Genomic DNA, 22090 nt, shown 5'->3' with positions numbered 1-22090 from the left:
CTTCCATTAGTCCTATCCTCTGTTTTAGCCGAAAACTATCAAGATGAGTTCCTCAAAGAAGTCACTAAGGATCCGTAGAATTTGAAGGCAATAACTCGGTAAATGAAAGCTCAATACCTAAACGACACCAAATACTTTGATAGGAGGTCAAAGTGGGCATAATGCTTTGAAGGAGACAGATTTCTCTCTTTCATGCTATGACATGATCGATTAGTAAGAAGTAATGTTATCTTTAATGTACAATATCGTTTTTAACAAGATTTTAGCCTCATTTTAGTCTTTTTCATGTTTCAACCTTCAAACCAGCCGTATATGATATACTATAGGATTTGATGGAAATACTTCAAGGTAGGCAAAAACCATTATTCATAACGTCTTAGAATCCATGACGGAATGCAGTAATTGAATTACAACAGATCAATGCCTTGTGCAAGAATAACCAGCAAAATCAAACTAAAGTGGAACAGTGAAGGGTGACGCATATATACCAGCCTGAGGCAACCAGTGTGCTTTTGGTGGCCACAAAGTCCGACTTGCAGAACCGGGCATGGCCTCATAAAGGTTAGTTTTAAATCTTTTAGAAGATGCAGATTCATGTCCAGTTTGCTGATTCTGCTTCTCAAAGAACCATTCTTCATCACCAGAATCGTTGAACATCGATTGAGTTAGGAGCAGAGGTGGAAGCTGATCAAAGTTCTTGATCGGAGTTTCAGAAGCTGGTGCATCAGCTTGCCTCTTAATCTGGTCCCCAACTCCGGCTGAGGTACCCCCATCACCTTTTGGCGACGACCTCACTTCGATTTTCTCGGTGCCTTGTTGTGCGCAGATGAAGTGGGCGTCTTGGCCGGTCTGCAATCTTTGTTTCAGTTTCAGTTTCAGTTTCAGTTTCAGTTTCGGTTTCATTGTGGTTCCAATTTGGGCATTGTGGTTCCAAGCTTCTTCATGTTTCATCGTCATCATCACCTGAGTGATAATGTGAGTGAAGGAAGTGAGTCCGGTATGATTTATAAGTAACCGAGCAAGGTAACTTTCCTAGTTTCCTTGAGTCTCCTGGAAAGGAAATTAGACCAATCAGATTGAACGACAAATGTCATTTTCCTTGTCAAGTAGGGAAAATCACACAAATTAATAATAACTTACAGGCCCAAAATCTCTTTTTTTTTTTTAAAAAAAATATTTTTTTATTGGTTAGCTTTCGTATGACCTTTCCCTTTGTATCCGGGAATAATATTCCCTACAGAGTTTTGTAAAGATTTTTCCATCTTTATTATTGGATTTCTCTTGTACTTTTTGGGAAGGAAGCACACTAGTGTACTCAAGACTTTGGCCTCGTTATTCTCATCAAATTTTTTCAACACATTCTATTTTGGAACTAAAATGGCCTATATTATTCGATCACAATTCACAAGTTTTTGCAAACTTCATCAAGTAAAGTTGGTGTCCTCCTTTCAAAAAAGTTGGTGTCCTTTGTGAGAATGTGGCGTGTTTCTCTCACATTAAAAAATATGGACACATTGCAAATGTGTTTATATCTGTTTAGGCATATCCAACCATTGCGTATTGATTTTGGTTGTGCATGGCACATAGATTACTTTTTCATCTTTGAACTTTTGGTGTATAAATTAGTGTATATTTTATTAAGAACAAGTGATTAATTGTAATTTAATTCACCGAGTGGAAAATCACGATAGTCAGGTGTGAAGAGACCAGATATCAACTATACATGGGTTCAACGCAGGGCCGGATCTACATGGTGGGCTATATGGGCTCAAGCCTCGACAGTTTTTTGGGCAAAAAATGACCAAGTATGTGTGTGTGTGTGTGTATATATATATAATTTTAGTCCATACCCAAAGAAAAAAAGAAAAAAAAAAAGAATAGGGAGGTAAAACCGCGTTCTCCCCCAGCCACAGCTTCGAGACGTTGACTGCTTCGAGAGAGTCGCCTCCTCAGTCCTCGCCTATTTTTCACTCATCGGAAATATCAGAGTATCAGAACCTCCGCGGCCGGCGGCTCCGCCTTTTCTTCATCAATCTCCACCTCTCCCTTCCATTGCTCGATCTAATGCCCAACTGCCCAAGGTTTCTCTCACTCTCCTAGTCTCCTTTACGCCAATTTCGTATCTTGTTCAATTTTCTTAATGTGGGTTCACTGGGTATATTCCATTTCACTGGGTATCTTGTTCGATTTGCATATTTGAGGAGATTCTTGGCTTCTTGCAGAGTTGCAGACTGGAATGACCAAGTGATTGCTTAATGCCTGGGTTTCTGGAAGAATTTTGGACTTCTGGCCCTCCATGGCTCCATGAATTGTGAGTTGGGATTTTGAGTTTTGGGTATAAGTTAATGATTGGGATTGTTGGATTTGTTTAGGAATTAGGGGATGTCGGTTTTGGCCTTTTGGGTTTGTTTCACTCGGCTTAGTCGACTACTCGGCTATCTCTTTTAAATCTGTCTTGCTTTTGTAGATAATATGAGGCTTAACTGTAGAAAGAAGGGGAGCTATTTGATATTATGAGGCTAACTAATGCAGCGTTTTCGGACTCAATTGACTGCTGTTGACTTATTGAGCGTTTTCGGACTCAACTAACTTTATATATATTCTTTAGCTTGTAGTTTTTAATTTACGGAGTTTGGTTTTATGTCCCCTCCGTTGTATGTTTTGATTGAAAATAATAAATGGTGAGGATGAGCCTCCCACTAGGTTCCAAACCTCAATAAAAATAAATAAATTAGTGTAATTCTAATTAGCCTAGACAACTCTCGGATCCTGGATCCGCCACTGGTTCAACGACCCTCCAAAAAGAGTAATCAATAACAAATTCATCGGATTTAGACATAATAACCCAATAAACATGCATAAGAACAAACTGAAGTCAACTATTAATGCTTACTGGAAAACTTGAAAAGAAAGGCATCACAGATCAATCACGTCTCCTCATCTTCAAAAACCATCAAGTGAAAGTAGACTCTCCACATATTCAATGACATCATCAGACCACTCAATCATACATTGGCCACCTCAAACCATATCAAACTTGTCTTCATCAAACCTTATTAACGCCACCTCCCTGATACCAGATTGAGTCTGGGCAATTGTACCACTCTCCGCCGTAAAGTAGATAAAACACACAGCCAATGATCGGCAAGGTCGTTCGGGGCAACCAGCTACCACTTTGTAGTTTGTACTTAAAGAGCATAGTCCAACATTCACGCACGTTATATTCTCTCATGACTCAAAATTCAATATGGCTTTTCCAATCAGGCCTCCTACGAAGCGTGACAAACAGGCATGCATCCACCTGAAAAAACCCCAACTCGTCTCACTGCGACGACGTCGTTCAAAACAGCAAACGGCACGTCCCGGAAAACCTCCTTTTCCAAATCAAAAGTAATGATCGATTTTGGGCCGTGGAGCCAATGAGTCGAATATGGGATTATGGGGGCTGCTTCAAGCGGTCTCCAAATGTTGGCTCTCAATGAGAAAATCTTGGCCTTGCTTCTGTCATCGTCGTTATCAAAACGAGCGGCTACAAAGAGTTTGTAATCGTCAGTGGCCGAAACATGACCGAATCCAGAACGAAGACTTGCGATCCTTCGTGGCTCGAAACCCGGTCAGGTAATGGCTTGACGTAACCAGTGGAGGGGTTCCAGATGTAAAAGTTTGCATGAAAATCAAGAGCTACACATACCAGCCCTTTGCATGAGCCCAGTAGAAAGACGTTTTGGCCCGGTTTCTTGAAACGGAAATCGAGGTTTCTCACCGGGGAACTGGCACCTAAAAAAGGCGTCTCCAAAGTCCAAGGAGTTGATTTCAGAGGAGGTGGAAATGAGGAGCCTGTGCTGCTGGGAAGCGACTCTCAAATGGTGGGTTGCAAATTGTGGCTCAAGGACGATGGTACGCCACTGTTTGGAAACGCAACTCAATCGGATTAGAGATTTGAGGGGCAATCTGGAAACTTGAGGGAGGTATTTCATTGCTATGGACATGACTTTTCAGCTGAAACCCTAATTCGATAGTAGAAAAAAAAAATTTCTTTTAATAAGAAAACGACTTTTTCACCATATGGCCAATCGTGACACTAGTAAACTAGAGGTCGGAACCATAAACAAATTGTATTCAAGCCAAAAACATATGTATTCAATTTCAAGCCAAAAACAAATTGTCCCCCACTCGTGGATTCCTACTTTAGAGCATCTCTAACTGTAGGAATTACTTTTTAGTTAAATTTAGCTAGAGATATGAAATATAGTTATTGATTTAACAATGTTGCTCCAGCATTAGTACGTATTTGTAAATAATATAATAAATTTTATCGAATCGTAAACTGACATGTGGACAAAAGAGGAGAGAGAAATATAACTTTTGCTCTAGCTATGCAAGATTCTCTAGCTAAATATAGCTAGCCATTTTTGCTAAAGCTAAATTTAACTTGGGTATAGCTAGTTTGTTGGAGTTGATTTTTGCTTTAAAAATAGTTATATATAGCTAAAAATTGAATTTAGCTAGTCTATTGGAGATGCTCTTACTTGGTTCTCCTGGAAATCAAATTAGACTAGCTAGTTCATAACTTAGCTAGCATTCGAAGTACTAATAAATTAACACAATATCGATCAGTTATCAAAATGCGTCCTTACAGCCTAGCTAGTTCCAATTTTGCACCCCTCCGTCCTCTCATTATACTTGCTGATGAAGAAATTCCCAAAATTCCTCGTTATCCTGCTCCTTATCCTATGATACTCCGCAGCCCATAAAGATGTTGGTCGAATGTTATAGCAATTATAAAGTTTTTGGCCTCTAAAATCAGGATTAATTACATTTTACGCCCGAACTATAGGGGCATTTTCAGTTTCATTCCCAAGTACGAAATACTTTTGTTTGAATACCTCAACTTACATCAATCTGTTAAACATTTTCATTCCTGGAGTTAAATATCTCATTACAAAAATCTGTTGGTTGGACTTTTAGCAATGTTTAGGGAACTGATTGACTATTAGCGGTTGGTTGAATACGACGGAAGCTCAATTATTTGTGGATCAAATGTTTAAATGTTGTTTTGTAGTTTTTTTTTTTTGCTAAAAGATTGTGGATAGGAAGGAGGGGGACCAAAACCAATACCTCTTAAAAAAAAAACAACAGACTAACTAAAACAAATTGAGGTAGACCTCTAATGTCGCTATTACAATACGACACTATAAAAGGTGGAGGATCATCCCACCACATCAAATTAGAACAAGATGTATCATGATTTGCCAGAGCATCATCTATTTTATTTCCTTCTCGAAAAATATGAGCAGCTCTAAAGTTCATATGAGAAATTTGGTATGAGCAATTCAACCAATGAACTCCAAGAGACGAACGGACAAGAGAAGATGTACTGATATAATCAAGTACTAGAGATGAATCAACCTCCAACCAAATATGTTTTCAATCCCGAACCCAAGCAAGCTCAATGACCTTTATGACAATTATTATCTCCGCTAAAAATTACAATGAAAGTTGGAATAATCAAATTATTAGAGACATTTTTTTTTCTTGCTGAACTTGATTTAATATTTTGAGATAGTGAAAGTTGATCCAAAAAATCAATTTTATGGGTTGTGTTTGGCTCCAAAATCAGTCTGGCTAGCAAACAGTCTCTTCTGAATGCTCGAGTGTGCCAACACCGTGCGGTGTAGTTGTCGGGGCGTCCCTAAACCTGACTTCTTCTCAAACGTTGTGGACGAGGAGAGCACCAAACTCATCACAAGGTTCTTTTCTTTGCCTTATGGATAAGGACTTTCACCTTACGGATAAGGACTTGGGGTGTGATCTCTTAGGTCACCGAGTCGATACTCAATGTTGTAGGTTGAGCAGAGTAATCATCGGGAAGTAGGAGAAAGCACAAGTTTTGCTAAAGCATGACTTTAACTTCGCTGGTTTCAACTAGGTTGAAGGTAGGTTTGCTCCGGAGATACTTTGGATAATCCAAGAGATTAGTTGATTAAAGAGTTGTGTGTTGTATCTTCTAAAAAAAAAGAGTTGTGTGTTGTACGTATTTCGTTTTTAATTTATATATATATATAAGTTTGCTCAGGTGCGGTTATCCGCACCGAAGAAAAATGTGCGGATTTCCGGTTTTGACCCACTTTCCGATCACATTTTCACATCTTAGCCGTTCAGTTTTTAGGTCATAATGTATAGATCACCTCTACAAAATTTCAGCCAATTTGATGATCGTTAAGGCATCCAAAATTGCAATTTACACGAACGGACAGAATCTGTCGAACCGGAACCGTTCGTATTTATAATGGTAAATTGCAGTTTTAGATGCCTTAACGATCACCAAATTTGCTGAAATTTTGTAGAGGTGATCTATACATTATGACCTAAAAACTGAACGGCTAAGATGTGAAAATGTGATCGGAAAGTGGGTCAAAACAGGAAATCCGCACCTAAGCAAAAAGTGCGGACGTCCGCACCGGAGAAGCGCTGTATATATATATATATATATGTATAGGCTACTTGCTGCAGATTCACCTTCCTAAAAAGAGTGAAATACTTTCAAAGGATATACTATTTTTTAGGCCATAGTTATTGGCCTTGAATCCAATCAAAACATGTATTAGTTTTGATAACTATCACGTAGGCAATAATTAATAATTATCTGCCTCTTGACGTAGCTAGAATATAGGCAAGGTTAATTGTCTCTTGGATGCGAAGTGTTGGATATGCACGTCTTAATTGCATATATATCTTCGAGAGCAATCTGTAGCTTTGCGGCACACTTGATTGACCTACCGTATATATCCCTGGTTTATTGCAATTAAGGATAATTATATCCTTCCATATGTTGCACGTTCAATATACTCCTTAATTAATTGTATGGGAGACCAGCAGCCCACGTCCAATATTCCTTCCTTAATTGGTCCATTGTAATCAATTATAAGAATACTAGCAGGGCCCACTCACTATGTGTGTGGAGAGAAGTTAAAGGTAGTGGAAAAAATTTTCATATAACTAACCCGTTTTATTTTATTTTATTCATTTATTTTCTATTTTGCAATTTACTGTATTATCTCTATTGATTATTTATATATCAGAGTTTTTTAATATATAAAGGTTAAATTGGTAAAAAAATTTCAATTTTGGAGAGCATATTCTCTTCTCTTAATAATAGTATAGATAGATATATGCAATCTTACGCCAGCTTGCATAGTACTCATAAGTCATAAGCAAACCAACCAGTATTAATTATCAAATATTTGATAATTAATAGTGGATTAATGAATATCAAGATTTGTTTTAAGTTTGCTATACCTCCACGTAGGCCTTAATTAGCCTCTGAACAATATATTTCGAATTTGTTGAAAATTTATAGATTGGGCCACGGATATTGGCCTGGTTTTCTTCGAGTTACATCTTGTTAGGAAAAATATTAAGGGTCCTTTACCCAAAGCACCAAAATAAGCAAAAATTATCCCACTTACCCCAGCAATAGATTTTTGTTCCCACATACACAGTTTAATGTCAAATGACTATTTTACCCTCGACCCAATTAAAAAATGACAACCATTGCCACTCAACATCAATCTCTCTTATCCCACACTGACTCACTCAGCTCGTCGCCGGTCGTCGAAAATCTCCGATAAGCTTATCCTCTCTCTCTCTCTCTCTCTTCCCCCCCTGTGAAGGATCTCGGCAATTTGAGTCGTTTGCTGCTTCACCAGATTTGATGTATCGGGTAAAGTTCGACCCGACCACATTGGAGCTGGTTCCGTAGCTGGAGAACGAGTTCGCGGTTGGATGTCATCGTACTAGAGGTAGAAGACAGTTTGGCGAGTCGGAGCGGTATCCAGGAATCATAATTGAGGGATGTACCGGGTAAAGTTCGACCCTGCCACATTGGAGCTGGTTCCGTACCTAGCAAACTAGTTCACCGTCGGATGTCGTCGTACCAGAGGTAGAAGACCGTTTGGCGAGTCGGAGCGGTATCCAGGAATCATAATTGAGGACGTCAGGGTCAAAGGGTTCAATTCTGGCAACCAGCACGGGTTAGTTCACTTGGTTCCCTTCTGCATCGTTGTCGTGGAGGTTCAATTGGTTATGAGTTTTCGTTACCTTGGTTGTGGGTCTTGAACTGGAAGTTCACTTGGTTCTCTTCTCTCCATAACGAAGTCCTCATACAAAATTAAATCAAAGATTAGCTATGCTCTGTAGCTCTGAAGAGGTTAATTAGCTGAACAAAGCATCCATGGAAATAGAGACGAAGCAAGCCAGCAGCCTGGCCAATGTGAGTTTACTATTTGGTGAGATAAACCCTTATGCACTTGTTGATATATAAAATAGAAAGGAAGGCCATCACGTGCTCTTGTTGATATATAACACAGAAGAAGGCTATCACATTGACATGTGTGAACTAGAAGTTGGAAAATGCAAAATTTTATTCCTATAATATTATGAAGGTTTCTTATTTTGGAGCATTAGTGATTTAATTGCTACTAGCTTTTTCTACTCTTTTGTGAACTTGTTCCGTAGACTTCAAAAGTTTATTGGAGGTTTGTTAAAGGTCTATTGGGGGGCAATAGGTGTCTATTGGGGGATAATAGATGTTTTGAATTGATATAATTTCTTCATTTTTTTTCTTTAATCAAAGTTTTATTTGTCTAATTTTAAGAAGATTAGTTCTCATTCCGGTGACCGAAAGTTCTATTGGGGGCAATAGGTGTCTATTGGGAGGCAATACATGGCTGACAATAGACTATTGGGGTGCAATAGACGTCTATTGGGGGACAATAGACTATTGGGGCAATAGACGTCTATTGGGGGGCAATAAAGGTCTATTGCCCCTCTATTAGGGGGCAATAGGTGTCTATTGGGGGTAAACAAAACATTTCTGGTGAGATTTTCAGCAAATTTCGGTGGGCGACGGCCGGTGACCGGAATATTCCGGCGAAGTCTCCTATGGTTTCTCTCTCTCTCTCTCTCTCTCTCTAAGTAATAAAGGGGTGAGGGTAAAATGGTATTAAAAAAAAAATTAAAAAAAAAAAAATCTTAATGGGGTATTAGGGAAGACCTCCTTAGAGTGTTTTGGGTAAGAAAGAATTAAAAAAACTTAATGGAGTAAGTGGAAAAAAAATCTCTAAAAATGGGGTAAATGGACAAAAACCCAAATATTAATTTTGGGTTCAAACAGGTTGATGCATTAGACTTTTTCGTTGACAGTGTTGGGTTAGAGAATATCAATAGAGTGGTATAGTTTAAAACTGCTCCACCACATTAGAACGTACTTCACATACCAACACCATCTTTGTCGCCGTGTGATGGATTTGGTGAAAAACCAACTTGGCATGGTTAAGGTCTCCAGCTTCGTAGTTTGCATAGAAATAAATGAGCATACTCAATGGGATGACATTGTACGTTGAAGACTGAGGTATTGATCACCAACCCATGTAATTGTTTCAATTCAATCATGGTTTTGCAATTTTCAAGTAGAGAGAGAATGATATTGTGGTGCTTCATAGATCAGAAGCTTTTGAGGCAATCAGAGCAAGAATCGCTGTAATCGTAGAGATACATTTTTCCTTGAGTATTTGCTTACACATACAATCAGTTTCTAGGTCTAGGTTCATCTCCATTGCGAAATGGCTAAGGAGGAGAAAATTTTGACGTTTTGTTTGTGATGGATAACATGTGGTCAAAGCAAGTTAACGGTTTACCTTCACAATCCATTGAGGTGCAAATTTGGCAGGTGTAGTCCAGATACTCCCTGAATATACTACTAATTTTGATTCCAGTGAGATTGCAATAGCGGATAACATGGGTTGCTCTTTTAACAAGGATTGCAAGAACGCCTGCCCTCCAAAGTGCAACTTTATAATCAATAATGGAATGCGACAATTTGGTAGGTGTACCTAGTCTAGATACCCCCTGAATTTAAAATTTTTGATTCTAGTGAGATTGCAATAGCGGATAACATGGATTTCTCTTTTAACAAGGATTGCAAGAACGACTGCCCACCAAAGTGCAACCCTAGAATCCATAATGGAATGCGAAAACTGAATTACAACACAATGTAGGTACAGGTCAATGCCCTGTACAAGAATAGCCAGCGCATAATCATAAAACTAAAGTGAAATAGTGAAGGTAATGCGTATATGACACCCTTCGTGGCCAAATAACTTGTCAGTAAAGCTGTCTTTTATCTTGTTATGAGATGCATGCTTTTGACGACGAATAATGTGTTAGCAAAGGTGTGTCCACTTTTTAAATCTTGGGAAAAAGTCACAAACAGTACCTCAATTTAAAGTCATTCTACACTTTGGTACCTCATCTTCTAAATATATCACTTTGATACCTCAACTTATTATTTATGCATAAGATTCATACACGCCGTTAATAACACCGTTAACTCAAGTGTTATGTAGCTTTTTTTGGTAGAAAAGTGTTATGTAGCTTTTTGCTATGAGTATTTCGTTAATTTATGTTTTTCCACCAAAAATTTCATGGGAGATGATCTAAAACTCCTTTCTTTTTGCTGAAAATAAATTTGTCATCAAGGAAAATATTATATTTGGGTTTATGGAAGATCAATTTAGGTTATTGTACTGGAAATTTTGACTTATTGTTATGATCCCAAGAAACATAATAATTAAAATGAGAAGAGGTGAGAGATTTATCGTTTTCAGCCTGCTAATTCACAAATAGAGAGAGTGATTTGGATAAGAGCAAATTGTCTACTAGCTTTATTAATTGTTGATTCTATGTCATCTTATTTTAGCTCTTCAAATGTAATTTGTTGGGTAGATACTAGTTTTCTTTCAAGTTTAGGGTTTGAGTCTTTCCCCTTTTAATTGAAGAACTCTTCAGACAAAGAAGGAAAAATGCTTGTTCAATTCATTATACATAATCAATTTCAATACCAATCATAGCAGATTGTCTCCAGTAGAGTTGTAGAAATTGCTTGAAACTTTTAGTATTTATGGTTGTTGTAGTTATTTGCTTACTCTTTAAATATAGATCCAGGATTATTTGGTTTCATTGGCAATGAAGAAAGATGTAGCAATTGTTTTTGTTGTGTATTTGTTTTTTAATAAAAATAAATATGAATTAATGGAGTGAGTTTTTATTAGATGGCAAATAACATGAGATTTTTGGTGGGAAAATATAAATTGATGAAAACACCCATGATAGAAAGCTACATGTCACTGGAGTTAACGGTGTTATTAACGGCGTGTATGAATCTTATGCATAAACAATAAGTTGAGGTATCAAAGTGATATATTTAGAAGATGAGGTACCAAAGTGTAGAATGACTTTAAGTTGAGTTACTGTTTGTGACGTTTTCCCTTAAATCTTTTATGGTTGATGTATGCCTTCGAAATGTTTGTGGGCAAAGGTATATATATCTGCTCATATTTTGTTTGTTTGTTTGTTTGTTTTTTTTTTTTTTAAACATAGATTGAGAAGTTTTAAATACACATTGCTAATTACTTAATACACCACCAATTTAATTTTTCATTCTAATATTTTACTAAATACACAACCCAAAGTACCTAAAATACCCTTAATCTAAAAAATAATGAAATATCCTACTTTTTGACTACATTAAGGTTACTATTTAATATGATTAGTATATGCTAGTATATTGACGTTTTGTAAATGACCATATTGATTACTTGTGTTAGTTATTGAGAAATCCATAAAGATTTATTATTGTTCTCTTTAAATAGATGCATATAAATAGGTTTGTGTTATTTGAACTCTAGCTCATCCACCAAACACCATGTTAATCAATTATACAATTATGAGTTGAATATTCAACCAAAACTATACCAGTAGTTTCTCCATAGTGGCGGAACTAAAAAGTTGTCATTAGAGGGGTCAAATAAATTAACAATTACAAATTTTTATCACCTGTGATGTTTTATATTAGAAAAAAAATTGATTAATCATAAATTTTAGAAAAAAAAGGAAATTAACTAAAAAATGGGAGTAAAGGGATATGTTTTTAAAATATTTAATGCCATTGATTTTGAAATTCTAAGGCCATGTATAGAAATTTGTTGTGTTTATCCAACTATTTATACATAAATAGAATAATATAAGGAAAAAATGACTATTTTTTTCTTCTTCTAATGCATAGTTGTTTGTTTTGGCCATTTAATTTACCTATAAAATATAATTTCAAATATAAAATAATAGAGATGCGTATTAAGTGATTAGGAGTGTGTATTTAAAATTTCTCAAATAGAATTGGTTGGAAAAGATATCCGCTTTTTATTTTTTGTTATCAGTTACAGACAAAATGATGCATGTTGCACAAATATGTATGATTTTAGCCTTTAGGAACTCTTTTGATGAGGCTTTTACGATAAATGTGTCATTTTATTTATGGAAGGCTTCGACCGATGAGTAACGATAAGATGTCTCTTTTTAACAAATAAGTTTTTTGGAATCAATGAGTTGGGGTCATAGGCCTAGGTTAGACTCAGAAAAGCCTGAGAGTTGTGATCTAATAGGGCCCTTTTTTTTAGTTATGAAATAACAAATAAGGAATATAGCCCATATTTTCTATATCCCAAACTAATCAAATTCAAACGCGGTGAGTTAGACGATTTTAGATTTGACTCGCATAATACCCGCTCTCATAAGCTCCATTTTTCCGAGCCATCAAAGATAAATATCCAATTAATTCGCCCAGACAAAAAATTATAAAATCTAGATACAAAACTAGTTAAAAAAAAAAAAAACCAAGAGTAGACTTCAAACCCTAATTAATCAGTCTCAATTTCCCCATGAAGTGATCAGTAAACAATGATTTGTTTAAATATTCCTCCCGAAACGACATCGTGCCAATAAGTAAGCGCCTAATCCGCCGAGAAATCCTGCGCGCCCAGTTTGGTAAAAATTTGGAGGCAAACAAAACTGAAGGGGACGCGAAACAAAAGCCCGTAAAGCGCTCACCCCACTAATGCCCGAACAAACTTAAGAAAACCCCAAGAAAAAAAAGTGTTTCATCTTCTCCCTCCAATGTCTCATCTGTAGCAAACACCACCGCTTCTTCGAAAATTGAAACTGTTAAAGTTGTGCAACTTCATTCATACTCCGCAGCGGATGACATGTCGTGGATAAGAAATGCGGTGAACTTGGCCGTGGAAGCAAGCGCTAGCAGAACCCTCACCCGGACCGTTCGTAACTACGCCGACTCCGTCGTCCTTCACGCAGGCAATGCCGTCGCCGGCGGAGCCAAGTTCCTCCTCCCCGACCGCATTGTAACCTTTACTCTCACCACTTTGTCTGAGATTTTGTAGATTATATATATATATATATATATATATATATATATATATGTGCTGCTTGAATTTCATTGTTTTGCATTTTGGAATTTTAACAGGGTGCGAGGAATTTACAGAGCTTTAGGCATACTGTGAAAAGATTGGAGGAAGTGTCTGTTTCATGTAGAGGGATAGAGAGAGTTCAGCTATTGAGAAGGTGGTTGGTTGCGCTTAAAGAAATTGAGAGATTGACTGCCGTTTACAATGAGGACAGGAATTCTGAAGATCATCTTATTTCCGATGAAAACTCCGATTCCCCGAAAAGACCTACCCTGGTGGGTAAACCCCTTGCACTCTAGACCCTGATAATCAGCATTTTTTTGTTTTGGTATTTTTGTAGTTAGTGCACAGCTCTGTTTGTAACATTTGTGTGTTACTGGTTGAGAGACAGGTTTATTACGTTGACTCTGATATGGGAGATGAACCGAAAACTTTTCGTGATGTCTTTCTCCATAGCCAAGCTCTTGAAGGCATGACATTGTCCATGGTAATAAAGTTTAGAATAAGTGTTGGTGTTCATGATACTATGGTTTGCAATAGATGAATGCCGATGATGGATCATTGTCTGTATCACATTTAGTATTTACCCATGGTTGACACATAGAGGGATGTGTTTAGCTTCTTTAGCAATAAAATGCAAGGCTGATGCGTAGCACATATATGATGATCGAGTGAATAGGAACATGATCATGTATTAATAAATGAACGAACTCAGTTGTCGCCAAGGCATGCATAATAGTTGCATTTGAAGTTGCGTAGCGAGAAGTCTTGAACTGTAGACTTAAAATTAAAATGAAATGGTTCTTATTGATTTAAGTTATCAGTAAAGTTCTAGAATGTGACATACACATTCCTTTCAGCTTACCATTCAGTTTTACTTTCATTCTGCATACATTGGGTAAGCTTTGAATTTGCTGATCCATGGAGTTTAACCGCAGGTTAACTCTTTTGTATGACTCAGATTCTTGAAGAACCAACTGAGGAAGAAGTTTCGCTACTTTTGGAGATATATGGGTGATTTTCCTCAATCTTTTAATTTTCTCATATTGGTTCATTACACCTTCTTTGGGATAAGTTAGGTCATAAAAGAACAAAAATAATTGTGTTCGATTGCCCACACAACTACTTAAGAAAGAAAGGACTATACATGCATAAAATTGCTTTTCTATTTCGAGTATTAAATATCTTGTGTACTTCCTTATGGTATGGTTATACACAGGCTCTGTCTTACAGGAGGAAGGGAAGTACATGGTGTAGTGATGAGCAGTGTACAGAATTTGGCGAAAGCACTTTCATTCTACCAAGATGAAGTACTGGTAAGGATAGGGTTGGATCAGTTCAGCATGCATTTACATGAGGACAATTAAAGACTATGCCTCTATACATAACAATATTAAAGAGGGCGTGCCCTATATTTTCAGTTTTGAGTCAGGGCTCTATAAAGCTCAAGACCTGACATGTACTCGAGCTGTTGGGACTAATAAGTTTGCTAGTGTGATGCAATTGTCTGGTTCTTTTAGTAATGGAGCTACAGGCTATTTTGTTCTTGAGATTTTCAAGTCTCGATCCAGAAGTTATATTCTATATATTCAAGGATCATGAGTTACGTATTCATATCATCATTTGAAGGCTTAAGTTCCCAGGCCCCAGAAAAAAACTCTGTTTCCTTCTCAGTAGATTGAATTGCCATCTTCCATATGGCATAAAACTTTCTTTTGCTGCATTACTGTTATATTTTTCAGTTTTACATTATAGCAGATGAAAATATTTCATCATTTCTCCATCAGTTAAGACAGCAGTACTACTTTTTTGCAATGTTGCTGCGAGTTAAGATTTCTGAGTTTCTAACACATGCATCCTTCCTCTTTTCTTTCCTCCTTTTTTGAACTTTTCTTTTCAGATAAAGCGAGAAGAATTGCTCCAATTGGCTCAAAGTGCAATTTCAGGGCTTAAACTAAATGCTGATCTTACAAGGTTGTCCAGGATATTTGTTTCGTCTTTTTGTAGCTAAATGTTTAGTGCACTAAATGATATTCTGAATGAAAATAACTGCTCTGTTATCTTGTTTATGGCTAGAGAAGTCAAATTTGTTTCTCTATATGCAGTGGTAGTTTTTACATATTGAAGTGACTAAAATATGTTTGGATTCTAATGAACCAGCATTATACTTTCATGAGTATGTATATATGCTGCTCTCTGTATGGGTATGCATGGGAGTTCATGCTTTGGACTGATGGAAACTCTGAAGATGTTAAGTATGGTTTCATAATTTTCTGGACTTGATTAATGAAACTCCAAGTTTTATTGATGAAACTCCAAGTAGTGTTGGTGGGTGAATGTGGGAATTCAGGCTTATGAATATGAAAGTCCAAACTAGTTTAGTAGGATTTTCACAACAACTTGGAATCTATTAATGAAACTCCCAGCACTGTGTGTAGGAACGTAACTGATTCGTGTTTTAGATTATCAATTCTTAGTATAATAAGTCACAATTCTCTTTCCAGACCTCTAATTTCTTGGTTTACCTTTTTCTCTGTTTAGCTATTATGTTCTTCAGTATGGAATATATTGTATATCAATAAATTTGTTTGGATATACTCTATTTGACCTCATTTTAATGAATGCTTGACATTTCCAGCTACATGTTTTGATTCTTAAACGGTCTGCATTGATATTTGAGTGCGGTATATGCTCTGGTCAACCTTTCACCTAATCTTTTGCTCGTGGTTTTATGACCTTATGCCCTCAGAATAGATGCTGAAGCCTGCAGCATAAGGGAGGAACTTGATAAACTGATGACACTGCAGCAGCCTTTAAGTGGAAGTTGTAACAATTCATCGGAGACAGCAAAAGATGCAACGGTAGAGGTATACTTGATTTTCCTGCATAGGCAAATGAGCATAAAATCCATATAAACAGATCTGTACTGCACAAATGTTGTTTAAGATAATTTTTATACATGATCCAACTGAATTTCCATTTTAGTAAGGCACCCGATTTCTGTGTGCATGCTTGTTCTAATTTGTCTTCCGATTTTTCTATGCCTCTGTAATAACCATTTAATATTAGGTGCTCCCATTTATCACATCAAAAGGCACAACATACATTTTCGCTTGGTGTATTTTATCTCTTTATTCACAACTAAGCACTTCTGTTGGTCCTTTTGTTTGAACAGTGGACCATGTTCAATCAGTTTTCTCAAACATGGTCTCAGTTAAATTTTCAAGGAAGGAAAAAAAGTTAATGGAGTCTTTGGCTTCAGTATGTTTCAGTTGTGCTAAACTACCTGTACGGTTCAGGCAGTTGAACCTGACCATTAGTGATACTTGTACCTGATACAGTTGTGTTGATATAAATTTATTTCTTATTTAACTAAAGAAGTTGTGACTCATCAAAACTGAAAGCTCTAATTTCCTTGCAGAATTTAAAAGCAGCACTCGTAGAAATTCAACTATGTTCCAGGTTGGAGTCTCTGTTACTAAAGAAGAAATCCTTGAACAATGGGGACTCACCTGAGCTGCACACTGAAAAGGTCCCAATTTGATGTCATTTCAGCTATCCAGTAAAAGGGCACTAGAACAAGCATTTCTTGGTTGCAATGGATAAAAATAGTACCAAATAGGCAAATATTAAGACACAAAATTTGAATTATACTATAAAAGTTAATCTAAACGCCGTTCTTTATTCATTTATCTGGAAACTGAGTGATTCCTCTGAGGGGCACTGCATGTGCATAGTTAATAATGAACAATCTTCTTTTTCCATATTACTATTGAACTCTCCTCTTTTAAATTGCAGGTCGAAAAATTGAAAGTATTATCAGAATCTCTTGCTAATTCCACCTCACAAGCAGAAAAGCGCATTTTGGACCACAGGTTTGAAACAGCCTTTTAAAACATATTGCCCGTATCTATTTGGTCTAGATCTTTTTTCTGTTTTTTTGGGACAATATCTATCGACTCTAGTTTATGTGTATAGGTTTCCATGTCTTTGAGAAGATAAATGTGTGTCCAAGAGTATTAGGTTTTCTTTTGTTTTTTTTGTTTTTGGTCTGCCAAGAGCATTAAGTTCAAATGAGTCAGCATAATTTTTATTACTTTTTGGTGCATGCGAGGATGTGCATCTTCAATAAGATATTTGATTAGTTGCTCTCTGGTATGGGTAATGTGAAAATTTTGGCCATACTAAAACACCGAGTCTGGATTTTGTTTGACTTTGATAAATATGGTTTTATTCTTTTCTTCAATACTTCAAGCAGATTTCAGAAAGAAGAAGCACTTAACTTTCGTGTAGCTAAAGCTAATGAAGTAAGCCAACTTGAGAAGGTATGCCTATAATTAAAGATATTTGTCCAATTAAGGAACTCTTTCTTTTACAGATACATTGTAAGTCATGGATAAGCTATATGAGTTAAAGGAAATCTTAAATAAAAAGTTGCACCGCATGAGTACCCTTATATAGTTATATCTGTAAATCAAAATTTAATAAGATGATATATACTTGCTTTAGTATTTGGTGTATTCAGTTGAAATATGTTCTTTTTAAATTTAATCATGATAGTTTTGCACCTTACATTTCAAATTTTCATCATACTTTTGATAATTAATCTTATTGTTGGTGGCATGTGTCAATCTGTTGATGCATAAGTAAATACTGCACAGTGCAGTTCCATCTCATGATATCTGGGAAATTTTCCTCCCCATTGCTAATGTGCAGTAAATATTGCTAGTGCACACAATTTAAGTTAAAAGCTCTACTATCTTCTGCGATAATACTTTACACACTTGATATATATATATATATATATATATATATATATATGTGTGTGTGTGTGTGTGTGTGGTTTTTTTATTTGGTGCCTGTTACTTTGAATATGACTGAATCCCATTTTCTTTACCACTTGGTGCTATTGTGTGGTTATGATCCATTTTGCTGTTGAGGTACACAAATTATAGAACGTCAACATTTTTCAGGATTTGGTGGCAGAGATTGCACAACAGGAGAGGCAAAGAGAAGAACTCCAAGAAGCACTGAAGAAGGTTCCCTCTCGATTCCTTAATGTCCTTGCATGCTATAGTACTATATATACATAGGGGTCACTGTAACTTCTGATTAATTTAATTAATTGAGTTTAGCTTAACTTCTAGGCTTCTAATAACTGTAATATGTGAAATCCACATTGATGATTGCCTGAAGTGCATATTCTTTATGTTTTTCTATTATTTGTGTAGAAGTCAATTTTGATCATTGGAGGATCCCCTTGCGGGAACCTCTTTAAACAACTACAAGTCCATTGATGTGTGTATGCACATGTTGTTGTTTTTTGGGTGTTTTGTGAACATCAGTAGAGGTGAGTTGCAAATGTTACTCAAGTCAATTCTGTAGTCTGAATAATGAGTTCCGTTTTGTTTTTTCATTTTCTTTCGCTGGAACTGCTGAACATTTTATAGGTCATTATCTCATTGAATGCTCTTCGTGGACGCCTTCACAATGCGAGAGAAGAAAGAGAACAATTTGATGAAGCAAGTAATCAGATTATTGTACACTTAAAATCAAAGGTACTACTCGATTTTTAAGTTGTCTTGGTCACATTTTGAAACATTGGTGAAGAAAAGTTTTCTACTGCTGTTATTGCTTGCTACTGACTCTTCAGTTTTCTGTTTTTTAATCACAGGAAGATGAGCTGTCACGATCCATTGATTCATGTAGAGCAGAGGTTGATGTTGTCAATACTTGGATTTGTTTTCTGGAAGATACCTGGGTTCTCCAGGCATCGTACACAGAGAGAAAGGAGAAGCTGGTCAAGTATGTAGTTCTATCTGATTTACACTGATCAGCAAATTACTATGATGCTAATGTTTTATGTTGGATAAATGTCTTCTCAAAATTTGGAGTTCAATTAATATCATATAAATTTACTGTATTTTGTTTTTTGTGTCTAGCCATATTGTATATACAATACGATAAGTTATTCTTATCAAATGATACTTGGTTATGTACATGTTCTAGTGAGGAACTGGAGAAATATGGAGGCTATTTTGTGAATTTGGTAATCCATCTTCTCTCTACTTATAAGGTAATAGTTTTGAGTTTTCTTCTTATAGTTGGAGAGTTTCTCTGTAGTATCATCTTATCCACTTGGTGTAACAATTACTATGATCTCCTTTTGACTTTCCTATTGGTGTGCCTGTTACAATTAGGAAAGCTTGCGTTCATCCATCACTTGTATTAGGAATCTTGTGGAGAGATTGAGTTCAAGTCAAGGGTAATTTTCTCAGTTTTTTAATTTTTTTAATTTTTGTTACACAGTTATATGAAGCCGCTAATATTTTATTTACACCAGTTCAAATATAACACTCGTTAAAGATGATGAAAGTTCAAACCCAAGGAAAAATATTGAAGAGGAATATTTGGATGTGGAAGCCAAGGTGTGCTTAAGTCTTCTTACCCTTGTTTTGCATTTATATGGTTTTTATTTATTTTTGTCTTTAGTAGTCTTAGTGTTGAGCTATATTTGATAGTTTTCTCACTTACGAGTCTGCATGGCTTTGTCTTCGGTGTTTGTGCTTTAAAGCTTTCTACTGAGCAGTATTGTCATTCAAAATATGACAATAATAAATGTTTTTTTTTTCTTTTTCCGTATAAGTGCTTGTCTACTCTTAAGGAAATCAGGTCTTTTGTCCTTTTTCTTTTTCTTTTTTTGGTGAATAAGAAAATAATCCTTAACTTCTTAATCTTGTGATTCTTGTCTTTGTCAGTTATTGACCACCTTGAGTGTAGTGGAAACCATAAAAAAGCAATTTTATGTTCAAAATGAAGGCATTTACAGGTACTCATTTGTGCTTTCATTTTTCTATCTGCCATTAGTCTATAACACAAGCATAACTGCCTTAACATGCACACATGCAGGAAAGATGGCCAGAAGGTCAAAGAGCTCTTTGATGACCTGAAGAACATTAAAGATGAATTTGAATCCATTGAAAGACCTGTATTGGTAATTGAAGCTTCACCACGGAAACCAGACACGCCATCTAGTGATAGGCCTTTTGCAAGTATAACTCCAACCTCTATCTCACCATTGGCAATCAAGACTTCATTTTTCAAACGAGACGATACAACCAAATTTTCCTTGATTAAGAAGAGGAAACTAGACCAAAAAGAAGAATCGGTGAACCAAGATCCACCATTGGCAACTAGTTCTCCAAATTCCAAACAAGATGCAGTATCCAAGTCTTCCTTGAATAAGGAGGAGAAGAAATCAAACCCAAAGGAAGAATTGGCCAAGTTACATCCAGGATTTGATTCCGATAGCAGAGAAGGCTCAACAGAAGAGATTACTGATTGGGTGTTTGATGAAGTTGAAAAGTCAGTAAACACCTTTGCTCCTGCCAAAGAAATCACCACTACTTCTACTAAAGAAAACACCGCTGATGCAGCCCAAGAAATCACCACTGCTCATTCCAAAGACATCACCACTGTTCCTCCTTCCAAAAACATCACCACTGCTCCTCCTTTTAAAGAAATCACCACTACTCCTGCCAAAGAAAACACCACTGCTGCTCCTGCCAAGGAAAACACCACTGCTACTCAGGTACAAGAAAACACCACTGCTCCTTCCAAAGAAAGCACCGGTACTACTGCTCCCACCAAAGAAAACACCACTGCTGCTCCTGCTAAGGAAAACGCCACTGCTACTCCGGCACAAGAAAACACCACTGCTCCTTCCAAAGAAAGCACCACTACTGCTTCCAAAGAAAACACTACTACCCCTTCCCAAAAAATCACCACTGCTCCTGCCAAAGAAAACACCACTGTCGCTCCTACCAAGGAAAACACCACTGCTGCTCCTGCCAAGGATAACACCACTGCTGCTCCTGCCAAGGAAAACGCCATTGCTGCTCCGGCACAAGAAAACACCACTGCTCCTTCCAAAGAAAGCACCACTACTCCTTCCAAAGAGAACACCACTACTCATTCCCAAGAAGTCACCATTGCTCCTGCCAAAGAAAACACCACTGCTGCTCCTGCCAAGGATAACACCATTGCTGCTCCTGCCAAGGATAACGCCACTGCTGCTCCAGCACAAGAAAGCACCACTGCTCCTTCCAAAGAAAGCACCGCTACTCCTACCAAAGAGAACACCACTACTCCTTCCCAAGAAATCACCACTGCTCCTGCCAAAGAAAGCACCACTGCTGCTCCTGCTAAGGAAAACACCACTGCTGCTTCTGCCAAAGAAAACACCACTGCTGACCAGCAAGAAAAATAGACCAAATGCATATAATGGATGATGCATACTGGTACCTTTTGATTTTAGAACAAGGTTGAATGATTCCCACCAAAAAGACAGACATCGCGAAAATCATACCATGTCTGGTTAAAGATGCAATGTTATGTATTTACACTCTAGGTAAGAACCCATGTAGGTTTGTAAGTACAAAGTGTAAAATACTTGAGTGATTAGATATACTGAAAAGGGTTATGGGGTGATTCTAGTTAGACCTCTAAATTTGATATTTGGACCTCTTCTACTTATTAAATCTCTAATTCACTTTTCTAAATCTAAAAAAAAACTAAGTACACCTCCTTAATTTTATCAAAATATCCTTGAACAATTAAAATTGCATTTTCAAGAATTTGTTGTTGTTTTTTTTTTTAATCTCTATCAATTCTACACGAAGAATTTTGTAAGAGAGCTAGCTACATTTTTGGTGTACTTTCATTGGTGGAACTAGAAAGTGATACTTGGACGGGCCGAACAAGTAGACAATTAC

The 22090-nt window shown here is 36.7% G+C and overlaps 1 protein-coding gene across 2 annotated transcripts; it reads left to right on the top strand.

Moving 5' to 3' along the window:
- The first annotated feature begins 12936 nt into the window (after positions 1-12936).
- Positions 12937-21855, top strand: LOC112194163. 2 transcript variants are annotated; one of them, XM_024334415.2, is made up of 18 exons: positions 12937-13253; positions 13376-13591; positions 13708-13803; positions 14278-14330; positions 14536-14632; positions 15217-15290; positions 16066-16183; positions 16738-16848; positions 17115-17191; positions 17575-17641; positions 18290-18355; positions 18767-18874; positions 18991-19121; positions 19326-19392; positions 19517-19581; positions 19660-19744; positions 20075-20145; positions 20226-21854. In XM_024334415.2, the coding sequence occupies exons 1-18, from the start codon at positions 13101-13103 to the stop codon at positions 21583-21585; spliced, it is 3015 nt and encodes a 1004-aa protein (XP_024190183.1). In that variant the 5' UTR covers positions 12937-13100; the 3' UTR covers positions 21586-21854. The 2 variants fall into 2 exon arrangements, with proteins under 2 accessions (XP_024190183.1, XP_040372177.1); XM_040516243.1 differs by lacking the exon at positions 12937-13253 and having other exon boundaries at positions 13561-13591; positions 14255-14330; positions 20226-21855.
- The last annotated feature ends 235 nt before the right edge of the window (positions 21856-22090 follow it).

This window comes from Rosa chinensis, chromosome 3 (genome assembly GCF_002994745.2).
Source record: "Rosa chinensis cultivar Old Blush chromosome 3, RchiOBHm-V2, whole genome shotgun sequence".
In the NCBI taxonomy this organism is placed as follows: Eukaryota; Viridiplantae; Streptophyta; class Magnoliopsida; order Rosales; family Rosaceae; genus Rosa; species Rosa chinensis.
Note: the sequence above shows the minus strand (reverse complement) of the source record. Positions and strands in the feature narration are given on the sequence as shown.